Here is a 21,878-nt window from a genome sequence, read left to right as displayed (position 1 = left end):
ACTTTCACAGAGTCATTTACCTGTGTTCAGCTAAGAACTTATGGTACAAGAGGAACATTCCAGAGGCATTTCTGTCCATCATTTTTATAATTTACATATGTTTGTATGACTCCGAGCTAAGAATGTTCTTTGTATTCTTATTTATTTATTTATTTATTTATCTATTTATTTATTTTCGGTGTTTCGAGACAGGGTTTCTCTGTGTAGCCCTGGCTGTCCTGGAACTCACTCTGTAGACCAGGCTGGCCTTGAACTCAGAAATCCGCCTGCCTCTGCCTCCCAAGTGCTGGGATTAAAGGCGTGTGCCACCACCGCCCGGCTAAGAATGTTCTTAAGTATCTCTGCTATTACACTGTGACCACATTCAGAAAAGGATTTACCTTAACATGCTTAGGACTATGCAAACTTATGTCATATCCAGATTCCTTAAGTAAAATGTTAATGTTTCCTTTGTTTAATAAAATCACAGCTTTGGAAATAATTCTAATGCTTTCCTGGTCTGCCATGCCTTGGGGTTGGAGTGGAAAGTTTCTCAATTCTAATGTCTTGGCTGTTGTGATGGCTACTGTTCTTAGTCAAAACGACTACCCCTGGAGTTAACTAAAACCCAAAAATTGGGTACTGTGGGGGATTTTTGACAAAACCCATCTTTAATCTGATTCTTTTGAGGTGACAAGATCTAGTTTTAACCTAGGCTACAGCTTCTGGTGGCAGCCTAAATATATGAAGAACATTGAAAATGGTAGTTCTTTCTCTTTCTGCTTTCCCTACCTCTGGATAGCAAGTTCATTTTTTTAAACAGCATTAGAGCCTGCTTCTTGAGGCTTATGTTATATACTGAAGACCACTGAGACATTCAGCCACGTGGACTGAACCACTAGTATAGTCTTCAACTTTCCATGGGTATACACTTTCTACATACGTAGACTCAATCTATCAATTCTGTTCATCTGGAGATCCTAGACTAAGACACCTGTGGGTTTTTTGTTTGTTTGTTTGTTTGTTTTTTGTTTTGCACCTTCCCACTAGGAAGATGTGCTGGCTAACAATAGTGTTCCACAGTGTTTGTCATCTGTTTCCTGCTTTTCTCCGAGTCGTGTCTTATACCTCCCAGGCGAAAGAAGCAGAACCTAGCATGAAGCCACAAAATAAAACTCTTGTTCCCTAAAATCTCTCTTTAACGCTTAACATTCTGAGCATCCTTCCACTTGTGGGACAGACTGATAACTCCACTGCGAGTAATGGGCTAAGCAAGCTATCCACCTTGATCCCAGGAGGAAAAGAAGAAAGTGTCTACCGAGTGCTGTGAGGGGAGACCAGGCAAGCTCTGAAGTCACAGGCAAGGTGAGAGCAGGATCAAGGCCCACAAAGGGGAGGAGCAGGCAACCGAGCAGCAAAGACCCAGAGTGGTGGGACCTCCCTAGGGCTGGCTGTGGTAGCTATTGGAGGACACCGAAAAGTGCTACTGAAATGCAAATCTCTGCATATCCGGAAAAGATCAGGCACTGGACTGAAAGCCTGGCGGAAGAATCACTATGCTCTGTCTCGTCGGCACACTTTAACCCTAAGGGAGGTGCTCCTGTCACTCAAGACTCACCGGCCAATCAGGATCTCCAGGCAGACCTATTAGTCCGAAGAGAAGGAGGGTTCTTCCGGGTGCTGTACTGCAAGTCCAGCTCTGCCCTTCAGCAGGCTGGAATGGTTCGGTGTGACGTGCTCTGTGTGCTGCAGTTTGGTGCGGTGAGGGGAGCTCAGGCAAGCTCTGCAGTCACAGCATGGTAAGAGCGGGCTCACTGCCCACAAAGGGGAAGAGCCGTGGGAGCGAGAGTGTTGGGTCCTCCCCAGAGGCTGGGTGGGAAGACAAGCAGGTAGGCTAATGGAGGACAGCCACAAGTGCTCCCGAAATGCAGATCTTTGCATATCTGGAAATAGTCTGGCCCTGGACTGGAAGCCTGGGCCAGGAACACTATGCCCTGTTCCTTCAGCACACTCTAACCCTAAGGGAGGTACTCAAGACTTACTGGCCAGTCAGGGCCTACAGGCGGACCTGCCAGTCAGAAGAGGAGGGTTTTGTTTTGTTTTGTTTTCCGAGTGCCCTGCTGTAGGTTCCGATCTGTAGCTGAGCAGGCTTGAATGATTTGGTGTGCTGTGCTCTGTGTGTGTGCTGCTGCTGGGTACTATAAGGGGAGATCAGGCAAGCTCCAAAATCCTGACATCGTGGGGGCAAGTTCATTGCCCACAAAGGGGAGGAGCAGGCGGCTGAGCAGTGGGGAGCTGGAGTGGTGGGTCCTTCCTGGCGCTGGGTGGGAAGCGGCAGCCTGTTGCAGTTCCCTCTGAAGTCTCGCGGACCTAGTCACTCCCTGGACCTGGCGGTGGCCTCGGAATTACTTCACTTTGGGGGCTGGATCAGTGTATTTGAAACAGGGTCATGTGTGTAGACACAGCCTTGGCAGGAAGACAAACTTGGATAGTCCTAGTTTCTTTAGTATCTTCTACATGGGCTGCCCTTAGCAGTTAACATTTAGGTGTAAGATCCAGTTGGAGGTAATTTTGTGGGGGTTCTTCAAGGTATCTCAACTCAAGTGTTGGGTAGAAGCACTCCAATATTTAGCTGTGATGTAGAAGAGAAGAATAGATGATGTAAAGGGTTTACCAATGCTTAGAAATCGTAACATCAAATAAAATTTAAGCTAAGACACCCTACAGAGAAGTAGTATGCTAACCAGGCCTGTTAGAGATTAAGATGCTAGGATACACATGTTTGTTGACCAGGGTTGTCCTGAAATTTGGTTCCAAACCATAGCATTCCTGATTTACAACCAGCCATTAGGTCCATTGTCATATCCAAGAATATCCAAGACAACAAGCTGCTCAGGAGGCATTACAGGGTCATAACCAACATTAAGACCTGATGTGACCTACAAGTATATTTTCTTCTTGTTCTGCTACATGGGCAAGACTACACCAGGTGATAACTCTTTGAAAAGGAAAAAACATGGTTGTGTTGAGGGCTGTTTTGATCAAGCAAGGCTTTCCATGAGGCAGGCCCACATGTATGGAGAATGACATAGCTTTTTCTCAGGCCCAGTAATGCTTGTTAGAGCTAGTGACAGCCTGGGGCCTGGGACTTGGGAGCTATCCCTAAGGCCCTGATTTATTTAGAATAAAATAGAGCTCCTTCTCTGTAATGGTTTGTATATGCTCGGCTCAGGGAGTAGCACTATTAGAAGGTGTGATCCTGTTGGAGTAGATATGTTACTGGGTTTGGGGGTTAAGACCCCCATCCTAGCTGCCTGGAAGCCAGTATTCTGCTAGCAGTCTTCAGATGAAGATGTAGAACTCTCAGCTCCTCCTGCACCATGCCTGCCTGGATGCTGCCATGTTCCTGCCTTGATGATAATGGACTGAACCTCTGAACCTGTAAGCCAGCCTCAATTAAATGTTGTCCTTATAAGAGTTGCCTTGGTCATGGTGTCTGTTCACAGCAGTATAACCCTAACTAAGACATTCTCTGAAGCCATGACTGTATTTGGGAGAGCTGATAGTGGTCTGGAGCCAGTGCCTTTCAGAAGAGGTTGCTTCAGATCTTGAGAACCCAGCTCTTCCCACCACACTGGGCTGTGGTTCTCAGTCCCAGGGCTACTGTGGGCTTGTTCAGTACTGTTCTTGAGAGACCCTGTGTTCCCCTTGTCCAGCATTAGTTTATTACACTCCTCCTAAGTTTGTCTCTTTGTATGATACTTTCTGCTAACTTCAAAGAAGTCTCCCATTTCCCCCTGGAAGTAGTATACAAGATGCTATTCTTCCTAAGAAGCTTACTTGGCATAAACCAGCTTGCCTAAGATCTCCTCACCCCAGCTTTTATACTTTCTATCTTCTACTTTTCTTATCTATTTTATCTGGAACCTTCCACTTAGCACCTTGTCACATAGTTTTGAGGGCCTTTCAGTGTGGATTGGGGACACTGGTGTACTTAGGGAATAATTCTGGGAATATTTTTGCTGTGTATTTCTCCTGTCTGTCTAAGTGGCTAGACTTGGCAGTTTCCAGTTCATATTTAAATTGTTCAAAACATAACCTGAACCTGAAGAGGCTTAAGGGTGATGGCATATGTGAAATGTAGAATCTGTTCTAGGTTGGTTCCTCTTTTACCCTTAGCCAGAGCTGAATGCATGCAGTCATGAAAGAGGTTTTTCTTTTCTTTTAATTGTGTGTGGAGTGATTTTTCCCTGGGAAGAGATTCCAGGACAGGTGCATCTTCAGCCTTTTAGAAAAGAAAAATGTTTCTGAGACACGTTATATTGACTCAGGCCACCTTGATCCTAGTCAGTTGATCCCTAGGGCAATGACCTTTTGTGATTAAATTCTCAAGTTAAATGGCTGTATTACAACAGAGTTCTTAAACATCACCCATTTTAATGGAATTAGTCCATTGGACTAACAGGAAAAGGATTTGCATGTGGTACATGGCTTTTGTCTTCAGATCAGAATAGGAGGAACAGTTTATTGTACATGGCTGGGTGAAACAGGGTAGGCAATAACTAGAGCACAGACTACGGTTGAAGGGAGTCGCTGCACCATTCTGAAGAAGGACCTGATTTAGGCAGCGTTGAGTAATATTGTGATTTTCTATCATGTGTTAATTCATGCATGTGAATGAAAACAGACCGGATTGGTGGTTGTAAAATTTGAGTAGGTTAGCTTGAGCCAGTGAATATTGAATTTTCAATTAAGGGGACCATCCTATGCAGATATGTAAAATCCTCATTGACACAGTTAAGTGAGCTCAGACATTTGAGACACAGGCTGTTGTGTATAGCTTTGTGTGTCAAGTTATAGATCTCAGTAACTAACATTGCACATAGGGGCAAGGTCAAATGGTATCTTATTGATGACACTCCCTCTACCAGAGAGTATTTCTTTTTTTTTTTTTTAATTGGTTATTTTATTTACATTTGAAATGTTAACCCCTTTCCCAGTTCCCCTTCCACAAGCCTTTATCCCCTCCTCCCTCCCCCTGCTTCTATGAGGGTGCTTCCACCCCCACTCTTGCCTCAGCAGCCTAGCATTCCCCTATCCTGGGTGATCAAGCCTCCACTGGACCAAGGGGCTCCCCTCCCAGTGATGCCAGATAAGGCAGTCCTCTGCTACATATCCAGCTAGAGCCATGGGCACCCCCTGTGTACTCTCTGGTTGGTGGTTTAGTCGCTGGGAGCTTTGTGTGTGTGTTGGCGGGGGTGGGGGGGTGGGGGGGAGTCTGGTTGGTTGATATTGTTGTTCTTCCTATGAGGTTGTAAACCCCTTCAGCTCCTACAGTCCTTGCCCTAACTTCCCCATTGGGGTCCCCATGCTCAGTCCAATGTTTGACTGTGTACATCCACATCTGAGTGGTCAGGATCTGGCAGAGCCTCTTAGGAGACAGCTATATCAGGCTCCTGTCAGCAAGTACTTCTAGGTATCTGCAATAGTGTCTGGGTTTGGTTCTGCATGTGAGATGGACCCCCAGGTGGGGCAGTCTCTAGATGGCCTTTCCTTCAATCTCTGTTCCGCTTAGTCCCTGTATTTTCTTTAGACAGGAGCAATTCTGGGTTAAAATTTTGGAGATGGGGGGTGGGGGGTGCCATGCTAACTTCAGTGGAGTCTGCATGGTGACCTGGTCACCGGATTGAGGCGTAAAGTTCAAGGAACTCAGCTTCCTGGAAAAAAAACATGTGCATTGAGTATCTTTTTGAGCTTTGCTGCAGTTCTTATGATTACTATGATTTGTGCTGGCGTTGCGGCTATCAGGATTGGCAGTGGAGGCTGCTTCCATGTTCAAGAAGGTCATGTTCCTTGGAAATTATATATTGAGGAACTTGTAAGAACAGCTCCTCCTTTTGTTTCCAAACTTCCTCCTGTCCTTCAAGTGATGATTAAATCAGAATACAAACCTAAACGGAGGGACTAGCATATGGGTCCAGTTGCAGCAAGAAGAATTATTTGCTAAAACTCAAGAAAACTCATTTCCAAGGAAAGGCAAATGAAAGTAGTATTCCCATGAAAAAGACAGTCACTCTTATGACTCAAAAGGGTCCAGTTTATGTTATAAGGAATAGATTGTGGATGCCTCTGAAATCTCAGGGGAAAGATTATAAAAATTCCAGAATCCACTGATGCCCCTCTTCCTTATACCGGAGCTTCCAGGAATGGAGACAGGATGATTAATGTAGGAGGTAAACATGTCTCTTGGTTTGTCTTTCTTGGAGAGGTTAGGAAACCTCTGTAAAGAACAGCAGGATAGTCTCAAGGAACAAATGTTTAAGGCTAAGTAAATACATGTTGGAATGGCTTTAAACTAGGAATGGAGGATGACGTTCAGAGGAAAAAGCAAAGGAGTGGGTTTTAGGCTGGTATAAAACAGATGGTCAGGTATTTGAACAGAGACACAGAATGAGAAGACACTATACTATCTAAAACCAGAAAACAGAAAGTAAAGGCGGCAGGTCAGGGATGACTATTGCAGTGACTATCTTTAAGTGCTTTAAGTTCACATGAATTATTAAAAACTTTTCTTAGAATTCTATCCGACCTTTATGTAACCACTTAATCTTATATTTTGTAATCATTGCCAATTTTTGGTCTATATAATCTGCTGCTTTGATTCAGTAAAAATACATTCAGCTCTAACCCTGTGTGTTGTCTGTCACTTGCCAAACCCCTGCCCACTGCTCCTTTTATTTGTTCCCGTTGGACTGTTGCTCCTGCTTGAGTCTGGTCAATTGGAGGTGGGTGACCCCATCCCTCAACCTGGGGGCCATGCCTACCTTTTGGATATGTTCTTGACAAGTTCTCCCTCCTCTTTATTTCAGCTAGTGTCATCCCCGTGGAGTCCTTGGAGGCTCTTGCTTTCCTGGCTTCTGGGACTTTCTGGGTTGTTACCCCCCAATTCCCCGTTCCCCCATTGCTACACACCTCTGTTCAATTTCCTGACCCTCTGTACACCTCCTCCATCTCTTCCCATACCTGAATCTGCCCCTTTTTTTCCCCTCCCCCCTCTTCTCTTCCTACCAAGTCCCTTCCACTCTCTACTTCCCTTGATTATTTTGTTCCCCCTTCTAAGTAGGACTGAAGCATCCACTCTTTGGCTTTCCTTCCTCTTGAGCTTCATGTGGTTCATGAGTTGTTTCATGGTTATTCCATGCTCTTTGCCTAATATCCACTTATCAACGAGTACATACCATGTGTGTTCTTTTGTGACTGGGTTACCTCACTCAGGTTAATATTTTCTAGATCTATCCATTTGCTTGCAAACTTCATGAAGTCATTGTTTTTAATAGCTGAGTAGTATTCCATTGTGTAAATGTACCACATTTTCTGCAACCATTCCTCTGTTGAGGGACATCTGGGTTGTTTCCAGTTTCTGGCTATTATAAATAATGCTGCTATGAACATAGTGGAGCATGTGTCCTTATTCCATGTTGGAGCATCTTCTGGGCATATGCCCAGGAGTGATATAGCTGGGTCCTCAGGTAGTAGTACTATGTCCAATTTTCTGAGGAACCACCAGACTGATTTCTAGAGTGGTTGTACTAGCTTGCAATCACACCAACAATGGAGGAGTGTTCCTCTTTTTCCATATCCTCACCAGCAACTGCTGTCATCTGAGTTTTTGATCTTAGCCATCCTGACTGGTGTGAGGTGGAATCACAGGGTCGTTTTGATTTGCATTTCCCTGATGTGACTAATGATGTTGAACATTTCTTTAGGTGCTTCTTGGCCATTTGAATTTCCTCAGTTGAGAATTCTCTGTTTATCTCTGTTCCTACCAGGGAGTATTTCAAAGTTATTATATTATATTTATATTTAAACATAATTATATTTATATTTATCAATTATATTTATCTTTTAAAAACAAATTTTTGATATTAATTTTTACTTTTATTTTTCAATTCAGGATTTTATTTCAGCCAAAACAAGAGTGTAACAATACTTTTTAAATTTCATATTTATTTATATATTTATATCCCCAAAACTACCCCCTTCTAGTCCCTCCTTACAGAACCCCTTCCTCCATCCGCCTTCTCTTCGTCTCTGAGAGGTTGTCCCCAATGCCCCCAGGTTCCTCCTACCCTGGCACATCAAGTCTCTTCAAGATTGGGTGCATCCTCTCCCACTGAGGTCAGAAAAGGTAGCCATGGACACTGAGCTGCATGTCTGCTACATATGTGCTGGGGGCCTTGGTTCAGCCTGTGTATGGTCCTTGGTTGGTGAATAAGTCCCTGAGAGCTCCCAGAGGTCTAGGTTAGTTGACTTTGTTGATCTTCCTGTGGAGTTTCTATCCCCTTCAGGGCTTTCAATCCTTCCCTTAACTCTTCCATAAGAGTCCCTGACCTCTGTTCAATGTTTGGCTGTCGGTATCTGCTTCTGTTTCAGTCAGCTGCTGGGTAGACTCTCTCAGAGAACACATGCTAGACTCCAGCCTGCTAGCATAACAGAATATCATTAATAGTGCCAGGGATTGCTGCTGGGTCATGGGATGGGTCTCAAGTTGAACCAGTTATTGGCTTTGCCATTTCTTCAGTATCTGTTCCATCTTTGTCCCTGCATTTCTTTTGGACAGGACACATTTTAGGTTGAAAGTTTTGTGGGTCAGCTATTGTTCTTATCTCTCCACTGTGGATCCTGCCTGGCTACAGAAGGTAGCCTCTTCAGGTTCCATGTCCCCATTCTTAGGTATGTCAACTACATTGAATCCTAGGAATCTCTCCCATTTCCAGTCTCTGGGACTTCCTAGAGATTCTCCCACCCCACCCCCACCCCTAGCAGCTCCAGATTTCCATTCATTCTCCTGACCCTCTGGCACTCTCTCCTGTCTCTCCTGTACACCTGATCCTGCCCGCCCCCAGTTTCCCTCCCTCTCCCTTCTCCCACTCTATTCCCCCCTACCCTGCCTCCTATGACTGTTTTATTCCCCCTTCTTAGTGAGATTCAAACATCCTCGCTTGGGCTTTCCTTATTTAACTTCTTTGGGTCTGTGGAATGTAAGTTAGGTACCCTGTATTTTATGGCTGATATCCACTTATAAGTGAGTATATACCATACCTTACTCAGGATGATATATATTTTTTTAATTCCATCTATTTGCCTGCAAAATTCACGATGTCCTTGTTTTTAAAGCTGAATAGTATTCCTTAGTGTAGATGTATCAGAATTTCTTTATCCGATGTCCAATTGAGCAACATGTGAGTTGTTTCCAGTTTCTGGCTATTACAAATAAGGATTCTATGAACATAGTAGGGGACATGTCCTTGTGATATGGTGGAGTATCTTTTGAGTATATGCCCAGAAGTTGTATAGCTGGGTCTTCAGGTAGAACTATTTCCACTATTGTGAGGAACCTTCAGATTAATTTCCACAGTGGTTGTACCAGGTTGCAGTCCCACAAGCAATGGAGGAGTCTTCCTCTTATACCACATCCTTGCCAGCATGTGCTATTGCTTGGGTTTTTCATCTTAGCTATTCTGGTTGGTGTAAGGTGGAATCTCAGAGTTTTGATTTGCATTTCCCTGATGACTAAGGATCTTGAACATTTTCTTTAAATGCTTCTCAGCCATTCTAGATTCTTCTGTTCAGAATTTTCTGTTTAGCTCTATACCTCATCATTTTAATTGGGTTATTTGGATCGTTGGAGTCTAACTTCTTGAGTTCTTTGTATATCTTGGATATATACTTTGCCCTCTTTCAGATGTAGAGTTAGTGAAGATTTTCCCAATCTGTAGGCTGCCATTTTATCCTATTGACAGTGTCCTTTGCCTTACAAAAGCTTTCCCTTTTTTGAGATCCCACTTACTAATTGTTGATCTTAGAGCTAGAGCCATTGAAATTCTGTTCAGGAAATTTTCTCCTGTACCAATGTGTTCAAGGCTGTTTCTCACTTTCTCTTTTTTTAGGTTTAGTGTATCCAGTTTTATGTTGAGGCCCTTGATCCATTTAGGCTTGAGTTTTGTGTAGGTTGATAAATATTGACCTATTTTCATTCTTTTGCATACAGACATACAGTTTAGACCAGTACCATTTGTTGAAGATAAGCATCTCTTTTCCATTGTATGATTTTGATTTTTTTTTGTCAAAAATCAAGTGTCCCTAGGTGTATGGGTTTCTTTTTGGGTCTTTAATTCAATTCCATTGATCAACCTGTCTGTCTCTGTACCAATACCATGTCATTTTTATCACTATTGCTCTGAAGTACACCTTGTGGTCAGGGATGGTGATTCCTACAGGATTTCTTTTGTTGTTCAGGATTGTTTTAGCTATCCTAGGTTTTTTTTTGTTTTTCCATACGAAGTTGAGAATTGCTCTTTCAGGGTCTGTAAAAACATGTGTTCGATTTTGATGGAAATAGCATTGAATCTGTAGATTGCTTTTGGTGAGGTGACCACTTTCACTATGTTAATTGTACGAATCTTTGAGCATGGGTAATCGTTCTGTCTTTTGATATCTTCCTCAGTTTCTTTCTTTAGGGACTTGAAATTCTTGACATACAGCTCTTTCACTTGCTTGGTTAGAGTTATACCAAAATATTTTATATTACTTGTGGCTATTGTGAAGGATTTTGCTTCCCTACTTTCTTTCTCAGCCTGTTTATAATGTATATAAAGGAGTGCTACTGAATTGTTTGAGTTAATTTCATATCCAGCAACTTTGCTGAAGGTGTTTATCAGCTGTAGGAGTTCTCTGGTAGAATTTTTGGGATTCCTTATGTGTACTATCATATCATCCATGAGTAGTGATATCTTGACTGCTTCCTTTCCAATGTGTATCCCCTTGATCTCCTTTTGTTGTCTTATTGCTCTAGCTAGACCTTCAAGTTGTATATGGAATAGGGAGAGATGGGCAGCCTTTTCTTGTCTCTGATTTTAATGAGACTGCTTCTCTTTTCTTTCCATTTAACTTGATGTTTCCTATTGGCTTGCTGTAAATTGCTTTTATTATGTTTAGGTATGTGCATTGGATCCCTGATCTCTCCTAGACTTAATATGAAGAGATACTCGATTTGTCAAAGGCTTTTTATTTTTTTGCATCTGATGAAATTATCATGTAATTTTTTTATTTTAGTTTGTACATGCAGTTGTTTAAGTTGATCAATATTTGTATATTGAACTGAACTATCCTTACATGCCTGTATTAGGCCTACTAGATCATGGGGAATGATGTTTTGATGTGTTCTTGGATTGGGTTTGTGAAAATTTTATTGAATATTTTTCCACCAATTTTTATAAGCGAAATTGGTCTGAAGTTTTCTTTCTTTGGTGAGTCTTTATGTAATTTAGGTATCAAGGTGATTGTGGCCTCATAGAATGAATTAGGTAGTGTTGTTTCTATTTCTATTTTGTGGAATAGTTTGAGAAGTACTGGTATTAGCTCTTTGAATGTCTGGTAGGATTCTGCACTAAAATCATCTGGCCCTAGGCTTTTTTGGGGGGATGGGTAGGAGAATTTTAATAACTGCTTCTTATTCCTTAGGGGTTTGGGGACTGTTTAGATAGTGTACTTGATCATAATTTAACTTTGGCAAAATGGCATCTCTAGAAAATTATCTTTTTTTTTTCAAAGAAAAGCTGTCCTTTTTTTTTTCATTTATTTATCATAATGTGTAAGTACACTGTCACTATCTTCAGACACCCCATAAGAAGGTATCAGATCTCATTACAGATGGTTGTGAGCCACCATGTGGTTGCTGGGATTTGAACTCATGACCTCCAGAAGAGCAGTCACTGCTCTTAATCACTGAGCCATCTCACCAGCCTCGAAAATTATCCATTTTGTTTAGATTTTTTTTTTTCATTTTTGTGAAGTACAGGCTTTTGAAATAAGTCCTAATGGTTTTTTAAGATTTCCTCAGGCTTTTTTTTTTTCTCCCATTTGTAAGATTTCGCAGTTTGGCGAAATTTGTAAGGGCGCGCAGTTTGGACAGACAGCACGAGATTGACCTGGTTCCACGGGAAGGAGTTTATTTAGGAAGGGAGGCGGGAGAGAGGAGCGGGAGAAGTGGCTGGAGGAAGAGAAGAGAGCGAGGTCGGGGTGGTCCCGACTATTTGAGCGGACATAATTTTTTCCCAGGTACAGGTGAATGAAATAGGTAAATTGTGGGAGTGTTGTCTTGGTTGCCTCGGCAACGTTGCAGAAGTCACCTGGCGCCTGAATGTGACATCACTGAGTTTGGATTTATACTAACAATGCGCCCTAATGTAATTTAATTTAGGTCCCCATAAGGGACCGTCTCTTTAATGGTGATAATCTTGAAAATTTCTGCTTCTACTTTAGCACTTGATTGCCATTTGAAACTACCTAGTACTGTTTTTCTTTACAAAACATAAAGTGCATTATTTCTGTCTTACATGTTGCTTTTTTTCATCATAGTCCTGACTGAGTTATTAGTAATAGCCATCCAACAGATTCAGTATTTTGTCTATGAAATCAGTCTATTATTTTTTAAGTTTGCCTTACTCAATTTCTCAGGGCATCGGCAGAATAAGAAAGATTTAGGGCCAAAATATCACAAAAATGACCTCAAGCTAAATATTTCATGGAGTCTATTTTTTCACTGAAATCCTATGACCTTGACTTCTTCTGTCTCCCTTATCCTCAAAACTCCAGTCTTCCAGGTCCTACACGAACAGCTGATTAAGCTCTGGGTACAGCTTTTTATGCCATTTGCCACTTTAATTTCTAATATTTTTTCGCATTCTTCCAAAAAAGTATATTCCAAGTTTCTCTCCAGGAGCAAAATCACTTTTTACATATTTTTGTTGTTCTAACTTGTTACTCTACTGCAGTGATTGAATCCTCTAAACAAAAGCATCACAGGTAATAAACAGGTTTTTTTTTTGTGTGTTTTTTTTTTTTTTTTTTTTGTTTTTGGATGGTTCTGTCAGATCACAGCCTATCACTTTAGAGCCTAGAATAGAAGTTTATGCTAGAAAATGGGCAAACACTGTTTCCTGGCTTGGTCTCTTTCTTGGTCACTGTCTCATATGCTCAGGTAGCTTTCCTATCCAGCCCAGGCCCACTGGCTTGTGGATATTGCCACCTTCAGTGGAAGAGCCTTTCTGCATCAATCATCAACCAACATAATCTCTCACAGACATAGCACCAAGCCACTCTGATGGGGACACATCTTCAACTGAGGTTCTATCAGATGACTGTAGGCTCTGAAATGTTAAGAAACGAAAGCTAATAAGGCCTCAGAGACAATAATATAAGAGAAAGTTTTAAACATATGCCACTTGGGCCAGAAGACCAGTTAGGCAGGCTATCCAGAGATCTACAAGACTATATGTTACCCCAGACCAAATTTTCAAAATGGCTGCAAGTACTGGACTAGATTACCAGAGGCAGCTTCCCCTCTCCCATGTCTAAACCTCAAGTAGATTGCTAAGATTATCTCTCCATGGCCTCCTATTCCCCAGCCTCCACACTTGTAAGCATTCCCCTGGAACATACCTACCCAGCCAGGTAGCAAACAGAAACCCAGGGGGAAAAATACTCAAACAAGACAAACACAGAAATCAGCACCTAGACCTATAATCACCCCAATCCTAGATGTCTAGACACCAGAATAGGAACATAATCAATCAAAGACAGAGAAATATTTCACCAACAGAGCCAAGATATCATACCACAACAAGTCCTGAATGTTCCCACAGAGCTAAAAGCACAAGAAAAAAACCTTAGAATAAACTATATAAAAATGATAGAGATTCTTAAAGAGGAAATACATAAATTCATTAAAGAAATAAAGGAAAGCACAATCAAACAGTAACAAACACTTGAAGGAGACACATAAAACAGTTCAAGACCTAAAAACAGAAATAGAAGCAATAAAGAAAGCACAAACTGAGGGAATCCAGGAAATGAAAATTTTAGGACTCCAAAGATGTTCTACAGAGCCAAAGTTCACCCACAGAATAGAGATAGAAGAGAGAATCTTGGACATTGAAGATAAAATAGAAGGAATGGATACATCAGTCAAAGAAAATGTTATATCTAAAAATTCCATGGTCACAACATCCAGGAATTGTGGCACATTATGAGAAGACAATAACTATGAATAACAGGAATACAGGAGGAAAAAATACCAGTTCAGAGTTCCAGAAAATACTTTGAGCATATAAAGGCATACCTACTAGAATTATACCTATCTTCTCAATGCAGACTCTAAACACCATACATGTACTGCAGACTCTACAGAAGCCAGTTCTGATTATTATAACCAGAAATTTTTCAGCCACCAAAAATGGTGAAAATAAGACACTCTGTGATAAAGTCAAATTTAACAATATCTGTCTGCAAATACACCCCTATTCAAGGTGCTAGAAGAAAAATATGCAACCCAAGGAGGTTAGCTATATAAATGAAAACACAAGAAATAAATAATCTCACATTTTCAGCAAAACAAAAAGAAAGGAATTGCACACACACCACTGCCACCACCACCACTGAAATACTTGGAATAATAAATCACTGCATTAATTTTCTTATTTGTTCACTTTACATCCTGATCACAGACCCCCTTCTCCCTGTCCCACCTCACACAGCCCATTCCACTATCCCCAACCCCCTTTACCTCTGAAAAGGAGGAGCTCCTCCCAGGGAACCAATCCAAGTGGCATTCTTAGAGGTTGTATCTATATGGATACAGTGCAGGCATGCCTGCCTTCCTCCTTCACCAACCTTGGATCCTCAGGCTGTTTCTATCTGTCAGTCTGGTTTCACAGACAGAAGTCCACTGAGAGGCTCCACCGAGTAGCTGACTGAAATAGATGCAGTGCTCACAGCCAAACATTAGATAGAGCTCAGGAAGGCTTGTGGAAGAGTTAGGGGAAGGACTGAGGAGCCAACAGAGTCAACTAACCTGGACTCTTGGGGATTCCCAGAGAGTGATCTCCACCTGCTTTTGAGACACTTTTCCTATTGAGTTGTCTTTCTTCAGCCTCTACAGTAGGTCTAATGCTTTGTCTTTTGTATATTGCTATGTCTTGTTTGGCTGTCCTCTCTTGGAGGCCTGCTCTGAAGAGTAGGGGAAGGGGATCTGGGGGAGATGGGAGGTAGTCTGGACTTAGGAGGACTGGAGGGAAGAAAAATTGTAATGAGAGAAGAACCTATTTCAATTAAAAAAACATTAATTCATTTTCCCCTAAATGAAAGTACAAAGAATGGAAGCAGTAATGAACCAAGAGAAGTGAAGTCAGGAAGACATGGAAAGGGTGAATCTGACAGACACAGGTCCCATTCCGTTTGTGTAGAGGATGATCATCACACAGGAGTTCAGACAAGTTCATTCTCGGGCCCTGTCTAGGTCTGTGAAATCAGAAGCTTTGCTTTTAGCAACGTGAAATATATATCATAGGAAACAAACACAGGTCATTTTCTTGTGTTAGCTTACAGTAGTTTGGATGGCGAAATAACAGAGGTTCCTATTCCTTTCATTCCAAAACAGTATTCTTGTTTCTTTTTTAAAAAAACTAATGTTTGAGAAACTATTCAAATAATAGAAATACTTATATTTAGAAATACTTATATTCTTATACAGTATTGCTACAGAAATTATATAATACATTAAACATATAAGTGTGCTATCAAACATATAAATATATACAGTAAACATCAATTGTATAATGCATTAGACATATAAACTCTTATATAAAAACGTTAAATGTTCAAACAAACTCTCCAAAGCAAAAATAAGTGTTACCATCTAAAGTGGGCACTTTGATTAGAAGAAAACAGAAAGATCTGTCACTTGTCTAAGGCTGTTACATTTTTGTTAAACTAAAATTTTTGTCATTATTTAAATTGAAGTAAAACAAATCAGTTCAATTCTTAACCCCATTTTTACTTTTTCAAGCAGTATGACTCATTGACAGAATGTTCTCATACCATCCAAATAAAGTGACTCTCCCCATTTTTACAGTGTACCATAGTAGCACATTTCCTTCTCACCTCACCTCACCTCACCTCACCTCACCTCACCTCACCTCACCTCACCTCACCTCACCTCACCTCATCAAAAGCTTGAAATTTAATTTTTCCTCTCCATAATCAAACTAAAAAAATGAAGGTGATTGCTTTGGCTAGATTCTATATTCTTTCTGCCCTTCATTTTATATTGCTGCCTGAAGTATAGACTGAAGTATAGGCTTAAGTTTTCACATCCATCTGACAAATGAGAGTGTATTAAAGATAAAAATCAGATGGGAGAAAGAGAAGGATTGTCTGATACTGCAAGAGCTATAATTACATGACTGTTTTGTAATGTTGGGAGCAGACTCCTAGCAGAAAGCGGCTATCATCTCTGCAGCTATCTCGGGCCATTAATAGCAAGTTGGTACTTTTTCACCCTGACGGGAGACTTGTTTTTCTAGCATGATATCTTGTAGGCATCGAAGAATAGCTGAGCACACCCCGAGAACATCCTGCTCTTCTCAGATACAGATCTGCACTTCGGTTTAGAATCTCCAGCTGCACTCGCCTGCTTGTGCTTATATACTCATGATTGCCTTTCAGCAAACGAGACTTGATCAGATAGACTGTATTGTCTCCATTCTTTGGGTCTCTTGCCCCTCCATCTCCACTCTCTCCCTTGCAGACCCCATTGACTGACCGGCGGGCCGGGTCGTTGTAACTCATACAGGACTGGCTGTGAGAGTTCTTTATAAGTGTATAATCCTTTATCCATTGCTATTTGTCTTCATTCACTTAGCACAATGTCCTTCTGAGGTACCCAGCTTGTCCTGAAAAAAAAAAAAAAAGAGCCTTTAAGTTATTTTATGATTTAGGCTACCATGAATATAACTACAATGAGAATAAGAATTCTGATACTTCTTAAAATTAATTTCAAATTCATGGAAAATACACTGAGAATATTCGTGGGATCCAGTGCACTTTTGTTATTTTTATGAGAACTCTGTATACTGTAGATACACATAAACATAGCATGAGAATGTGTTTGTGGTAACGGGGTATTGTGAGGGTAAGTGATATATCCAAATGCATCGTAATACGTATAGTAAATATTTGCAATTTTACATCAAAACTATAACAACGCAACATAACTTTAGTTAGTATCTGTGGAAAACCCCAATTTACTGCTATCAAAGTTTATTTCGTGTACTAATACACAATCCCATGTCATATTCAGATTCATTGTTTAATGAATGGTTCTGGATCATGTTTTATTTTCACTTTTATTCTTCTCAATTAAATCATACTTGGTGCAAGATCTTTTATGTGACCATAACAGTGTATTCACTGAAGTCCTCTTTCTATGGCTTTCTACATGACGTCACATCAGTTTCAGTTTCACAAACATACTGTAGTTAACTAAATGAATGATTATGTAGAATAACATCTTTTACTCTTTTATACCATATAAACAACACCATTAAAATGAAGTATAATAAAAAAAGATGTTGGCTATGTTCAATCTACACCATAAATTCAATACAATCCAAAGGAAATTCCTAACAATTTACAGCAGAAAAGCTGATTCCAAAGCTATATGCCATGAAACATAAAAAACAAACAAACAAACAAACAAACAAAACAAAAACCTCAGAATTCTCATTAGGATTATATAGAAATATTACACATATTGGTGCAATGTGAATCTGTACTTACCAGAAAGCTACAACAATGAACAATGCATATAATATTTGTTAGAGAATAAGGGGATGGAATGAAAACACCAAAACCATAATCCTAAAAATAATTCAAGTTTTCCTTAAAACACCTAAGGAAACTCCCCCAGGAAAAATGTAAATTTGACAAATGTTTTCTTTGACTGTATGTGTATACAAATTAAACAAAGACTTCACAACTATAAAAAAACCCTCAAACTTAACCCTAAACTGTTATATTTCTGACCCTCCAGCTACTGTTGATTTCTTTTACAGAGAGAGCCCCATGCTCTAGAAGTCTCTTTGGAAATCGAGGTGACCAGAAAGGTGAGGTATGCCTTGGCAGGCCCTCATGCCCCTTGAGGCTTCAAGCAAACGTAGCCCCACTAAAGACAACCCACAAAACAGTGTTGAAGAATAATGTTTGCTTTCTACCACATGGATTATGACACAAGATGAGGAATCTACCCTATCCACCTACTCAACACCATGCACACCTACTAAAAACCCCTCTGCATCTCAGAAACTCCTTTTCTACCCTGGAATTGAATTTCCCTGAGTCATACCATTGTGGCTGGTGGGAAATGTAAAAAGATTAGCGCTAGTCAGGTATTGCTGAAGGATGATTTCCATCACCCATTTTCTACCAGGATATAAACTGTTTATAAAATATCACACCATATTGAATGTGGAATGCAATGTTCAGAACTTCCAGAAACCAGATCTTCAATTCTCCAATCTATCTTCCTACTGCACACCAAAAGCAATGCCTGTGTGTGTGCACACTGGATAGTGATATTATAAGCACCACAGCTTTCCACTGGCAGGGCTGCAGAGTATCCCTGCCTGAGGGAATCCATACTCAGACAGGCTCTGAAGCCAAGGGCCTCTGCCCAGGTCACCACATGAACCAACAGAACCATAGTCTGACCCACATCCTGTCTCAGTCCTAACAGATCAGACTCTGATAGATCAGCAGACCTGCTCCTTCTGGCCTGGGGCCATGGGTCCCCACACTCACCACGGCATGGCTTGTGGTCCTCCTCATAGCTCTCTATTGCAAAAGAAAAGAATCCTGGAAAGAACCTGCAAGGTACTTCCCACAACTGTTCCTAATTGTTGGGCCTACCCAGAGTCCCTCATTATCTTGGAAAACCCTGCTGAGCCTCAGGACAATAGCAGCTCCTCTACTTGGTGATAGAAAGGACAGACAACTGAGGCCTTCACACCTCTGCCCTGCCATCTTAGGGGCAGGCAGAGACCTAGTCTGGGAAGTTTGCACTTTAGTAGCATTTCCCAGAGCACTTTCTGTTTTTCTTCCAAGACACGGGGTTCATTACACACTCAGTGTCTGGTGCAGCCATCTCTCCCTCATAGCTGGGAAATCCTGCAACCAAATTTCAGTCAAAATCAAACATTAACAGCAATTAAAGCAAACAGTGGCCATGAATTTTAAAGCAAGGAGCAGTAAATGGGAGGTGAATGGCAAAAAAAGAAATAAAAAGGAAAGGTCATGGCTGCTCCTAGATATGGAGAATACAGAGTTTATTATAGGTAAAAGGGAAAGCAAAGCCAGAGTCAAGGATATCTGGGAGAGTCCAGTGTGGACATGACCCTGAGCCATGTGAGGAAAGAGAAGAGGGTAGAGGGGACAGCCAGACCAAGAAACCAGGAAGTTAAATGACAGATTAAAAAGACCAAGTAACCAAAAATGGTAGGATTGCGTCAGAAACAGCAGCTGGGAGAAGGACTGATGTGGGCTAACCTGACAGCTAGGTCTGCTTTGATTTGTTAAATAGGTACCTCAACCATTTGTCTCAGGGTTTGAGACTTAATAGTAGGGGAAAATAGAGAAATAGAGGGGAGAAGGTTGAAATTATTTAATTATAATCTCAAAAACTATTTTATAAAGTTGAAATAGGCTTTATGGTTTAATATTCTTCAGGGACTAGACATACTTATTAGAGCACACGAAATATTATTTACACCTTTTCTCTCAAGTTGTGCATATTCAGACAGGAAAAATAACATTCCGGCTAGGCATAGTGACACCTGTTTGTCCAGATCTTCTATGTTGGTTGATTTGTCTTCTGGAAATAAGTTAAGTTCCTCATTGAACTGCCTTGGCCTGTGACCACCCCAAAATGGCCAGTCTGGAATTTTACTGAGTATCTAAAATTCATTCCTGACATTGCTAATGCCAACTACTTGTCAATGCAGGAAAGGTCTCATTTTCTTTCTCTCCATCCTTTTCTGTGCTGTGACTACAACATCTACAAAGTTCATCAGTGAACTCAATTTATACACAGGTCACTCTTTATTTTTTTAATTCCCCCTAAAAAGTCAGAGTTTAGAGTACACTCATTCACTGATGTCTTTTCCTTCTCATTAACAGTCAGGTTCTAGCCAGAAAGGAGTTTTGGGATACTCTTCCTTCTCTGGGCATCAGAGGTAGGGTTAGTTGTTAAAGAGGATATAAACCAGTTAAAGAAATACAGGAAAATATAATCAAACAGGTAGAAGCTCTTAAAGGGGAAACAAATAAATCCCTTTTTAAAATACAGGAAAATACAATTAAACAGGTGAAGGATAAGAATAAAATGGCTCAAGACCTAAACATGGAAGTAGATGCAATAAAGAAAACATAAATGGAGGCAACCCTGTAGATAGATAACCTAGGAAAGAGAACAGGAACTAGTGATGCAAATACCACCAACAGAATTCAAGAGATGGAAGAGAGAATCTCAGGCATATAACATATCATAGAAGACACTGCTACATTGGTCAAAGAAAATGTCAAATGTAAAAAGTTTCTAATTCAAAATATCCAGGAAACTTCAGACACTATGAAAAGACCAAGCCTAAGAGCAGTAGGAATAGAAGAGGATGAAGATTTCCAACTCAAAGCATCTTCAACATAGTCATGGGAGAAAACTTCCCTAACCGAAAGTAAGAGATGGCTATAAATATGCAAGTCTACAGAACACCAAATAGATTGTCCAGAAAAGAAAATCTTCCACATAATAATCAAAACACTAAAGCTTCAGAACAAAGAATATTAAAAGCTGCAAGGGAAAAAGCCCATGTAACCTTTAAAGCCAAACCTATCAAAATTACACCTGACTCCTCAACAGAAACTCTAAAAACCAGAAGCTCCTAGTCAGATGACTTGCAGATGCTAACAGATCACAGATGCCGTCCCAGAATACTATTCCCAGCAAAATTCTCAATCACCATAAATGGAGAAACCAAGATATTCCATGAAAAAAATTAAATAATATCTTTCTATTAATCCATCCCTACAGATGATGCCAAAAGGAAAACACCAATACAAAGAGGGTAACTACACCCAAGAAAACACAAATTAATAACTTCACAATGAAGCCAAAAGAGGATCACACATCCATACATAGTACCATGCCCAACATAAAAATAACAGGAACTAACAATTATTGGTCATTAATAGTTCTCAACATCAATGGACTCAGTTCACCAAGAAAATGACACAGACTAACAGACTGGATATGTAAACAGGATCCATCATTCTGCTGCAAACAAGAAACACCTCAACAACAAAGATAGACTCTACCTCAGAATAAAGAGCTAGGAAAAGATTTTCTAAGCAAACTGACACTAGAAACAAGCTGGAGTACCCATTCTAATATCTGATTAAAGAGACAACCAAAAGTAATCAAAAGAGATGAAAGACAAACACGTTGTACTCATCAAGGAAAAAATCCAACAAGATAATGTCTCAACTCTGAACATGTATGTCTAAATGTATCATAAAAGATACATTACTATGACTTTGGGCTGAAATCAACCAATTAAAAACAAGGAGAATACAAAAGAGAATACAAAGATTCAGCAAAGCCAATAGCTGGTTCTTTAAGAAAATCAATAAGATAGTCAAACCCTTAGTCAAACTGATTGAAAGTCACAGAGACAGTATCCAAATTAACAAAATCAGAACAGAAAAGGTGTTTGTATTCTGTCTAAACTCCACCTCCACAGTTAGCTGGCAACAGCCAGATATGCTCCTCCCCATAGTTACCTGGCAATAGCCAGGTAGGCCTGCCCACTATAAAAGGAGCTGCCTGCCCCCTCCTCTCTTCTTGCCCTCTTACTCCTGTGTCTGCAGGTTGTCCTCTGCCCCCTCCCCACTTTCCTTCCCCCTCTCTCCACGTGGTCATGGCCAGCCTCTACTCCTCTACCTCTCTG

General features: G+C 40.7%; 1 protein-coding gene across 2 annotated transcripts in view; it reads left to right on the top strand.

The window, feature by feature from the left end:
- The first annotated feature begins 1,674 nt into the window (after positions 1-1,674).
- Positions 1,675-21,878, top strand: part of LOC114637277 (zinc finger protein 431-like) — a 28,532-nt gene continuing 8,328 nt past the window's right edge. For both annotated transcript variants that reach the window (XM_028785488.1, XM_028785490.1), the window contains exon 1: positions 1,675-1,778. In XM_028785488.1, the coding sequence (XP_028641321.1) occupies positions 1,776-1,778 (3 nt within the window). In that variant the 5' untranslated portion in view covers positions 1,675-1,775. The remainder of the gene's footprint in view (positions 1,779-21,878) is intronic.

Source organism: Grammomys surdaster, unplaced genomic scaffold (genome assembly GCF_004785775.1).
Source record: "Grammomys surdaster isolate TR1022 unplaced genomic scaffold, NIH_TR_1.0 125243, whole genome shotgun sequence".
NCBI lineage: Eukaryota > Metazoa > Chordata > Mammalia > Rodentia > Muridae > Grammomys > Grammomys surdaster.
The sequence above is the reverse complement of the archived record's forward strand: the minus strand, read 5'-3'. Positions and strand labels throughout refer to the sequence as shown.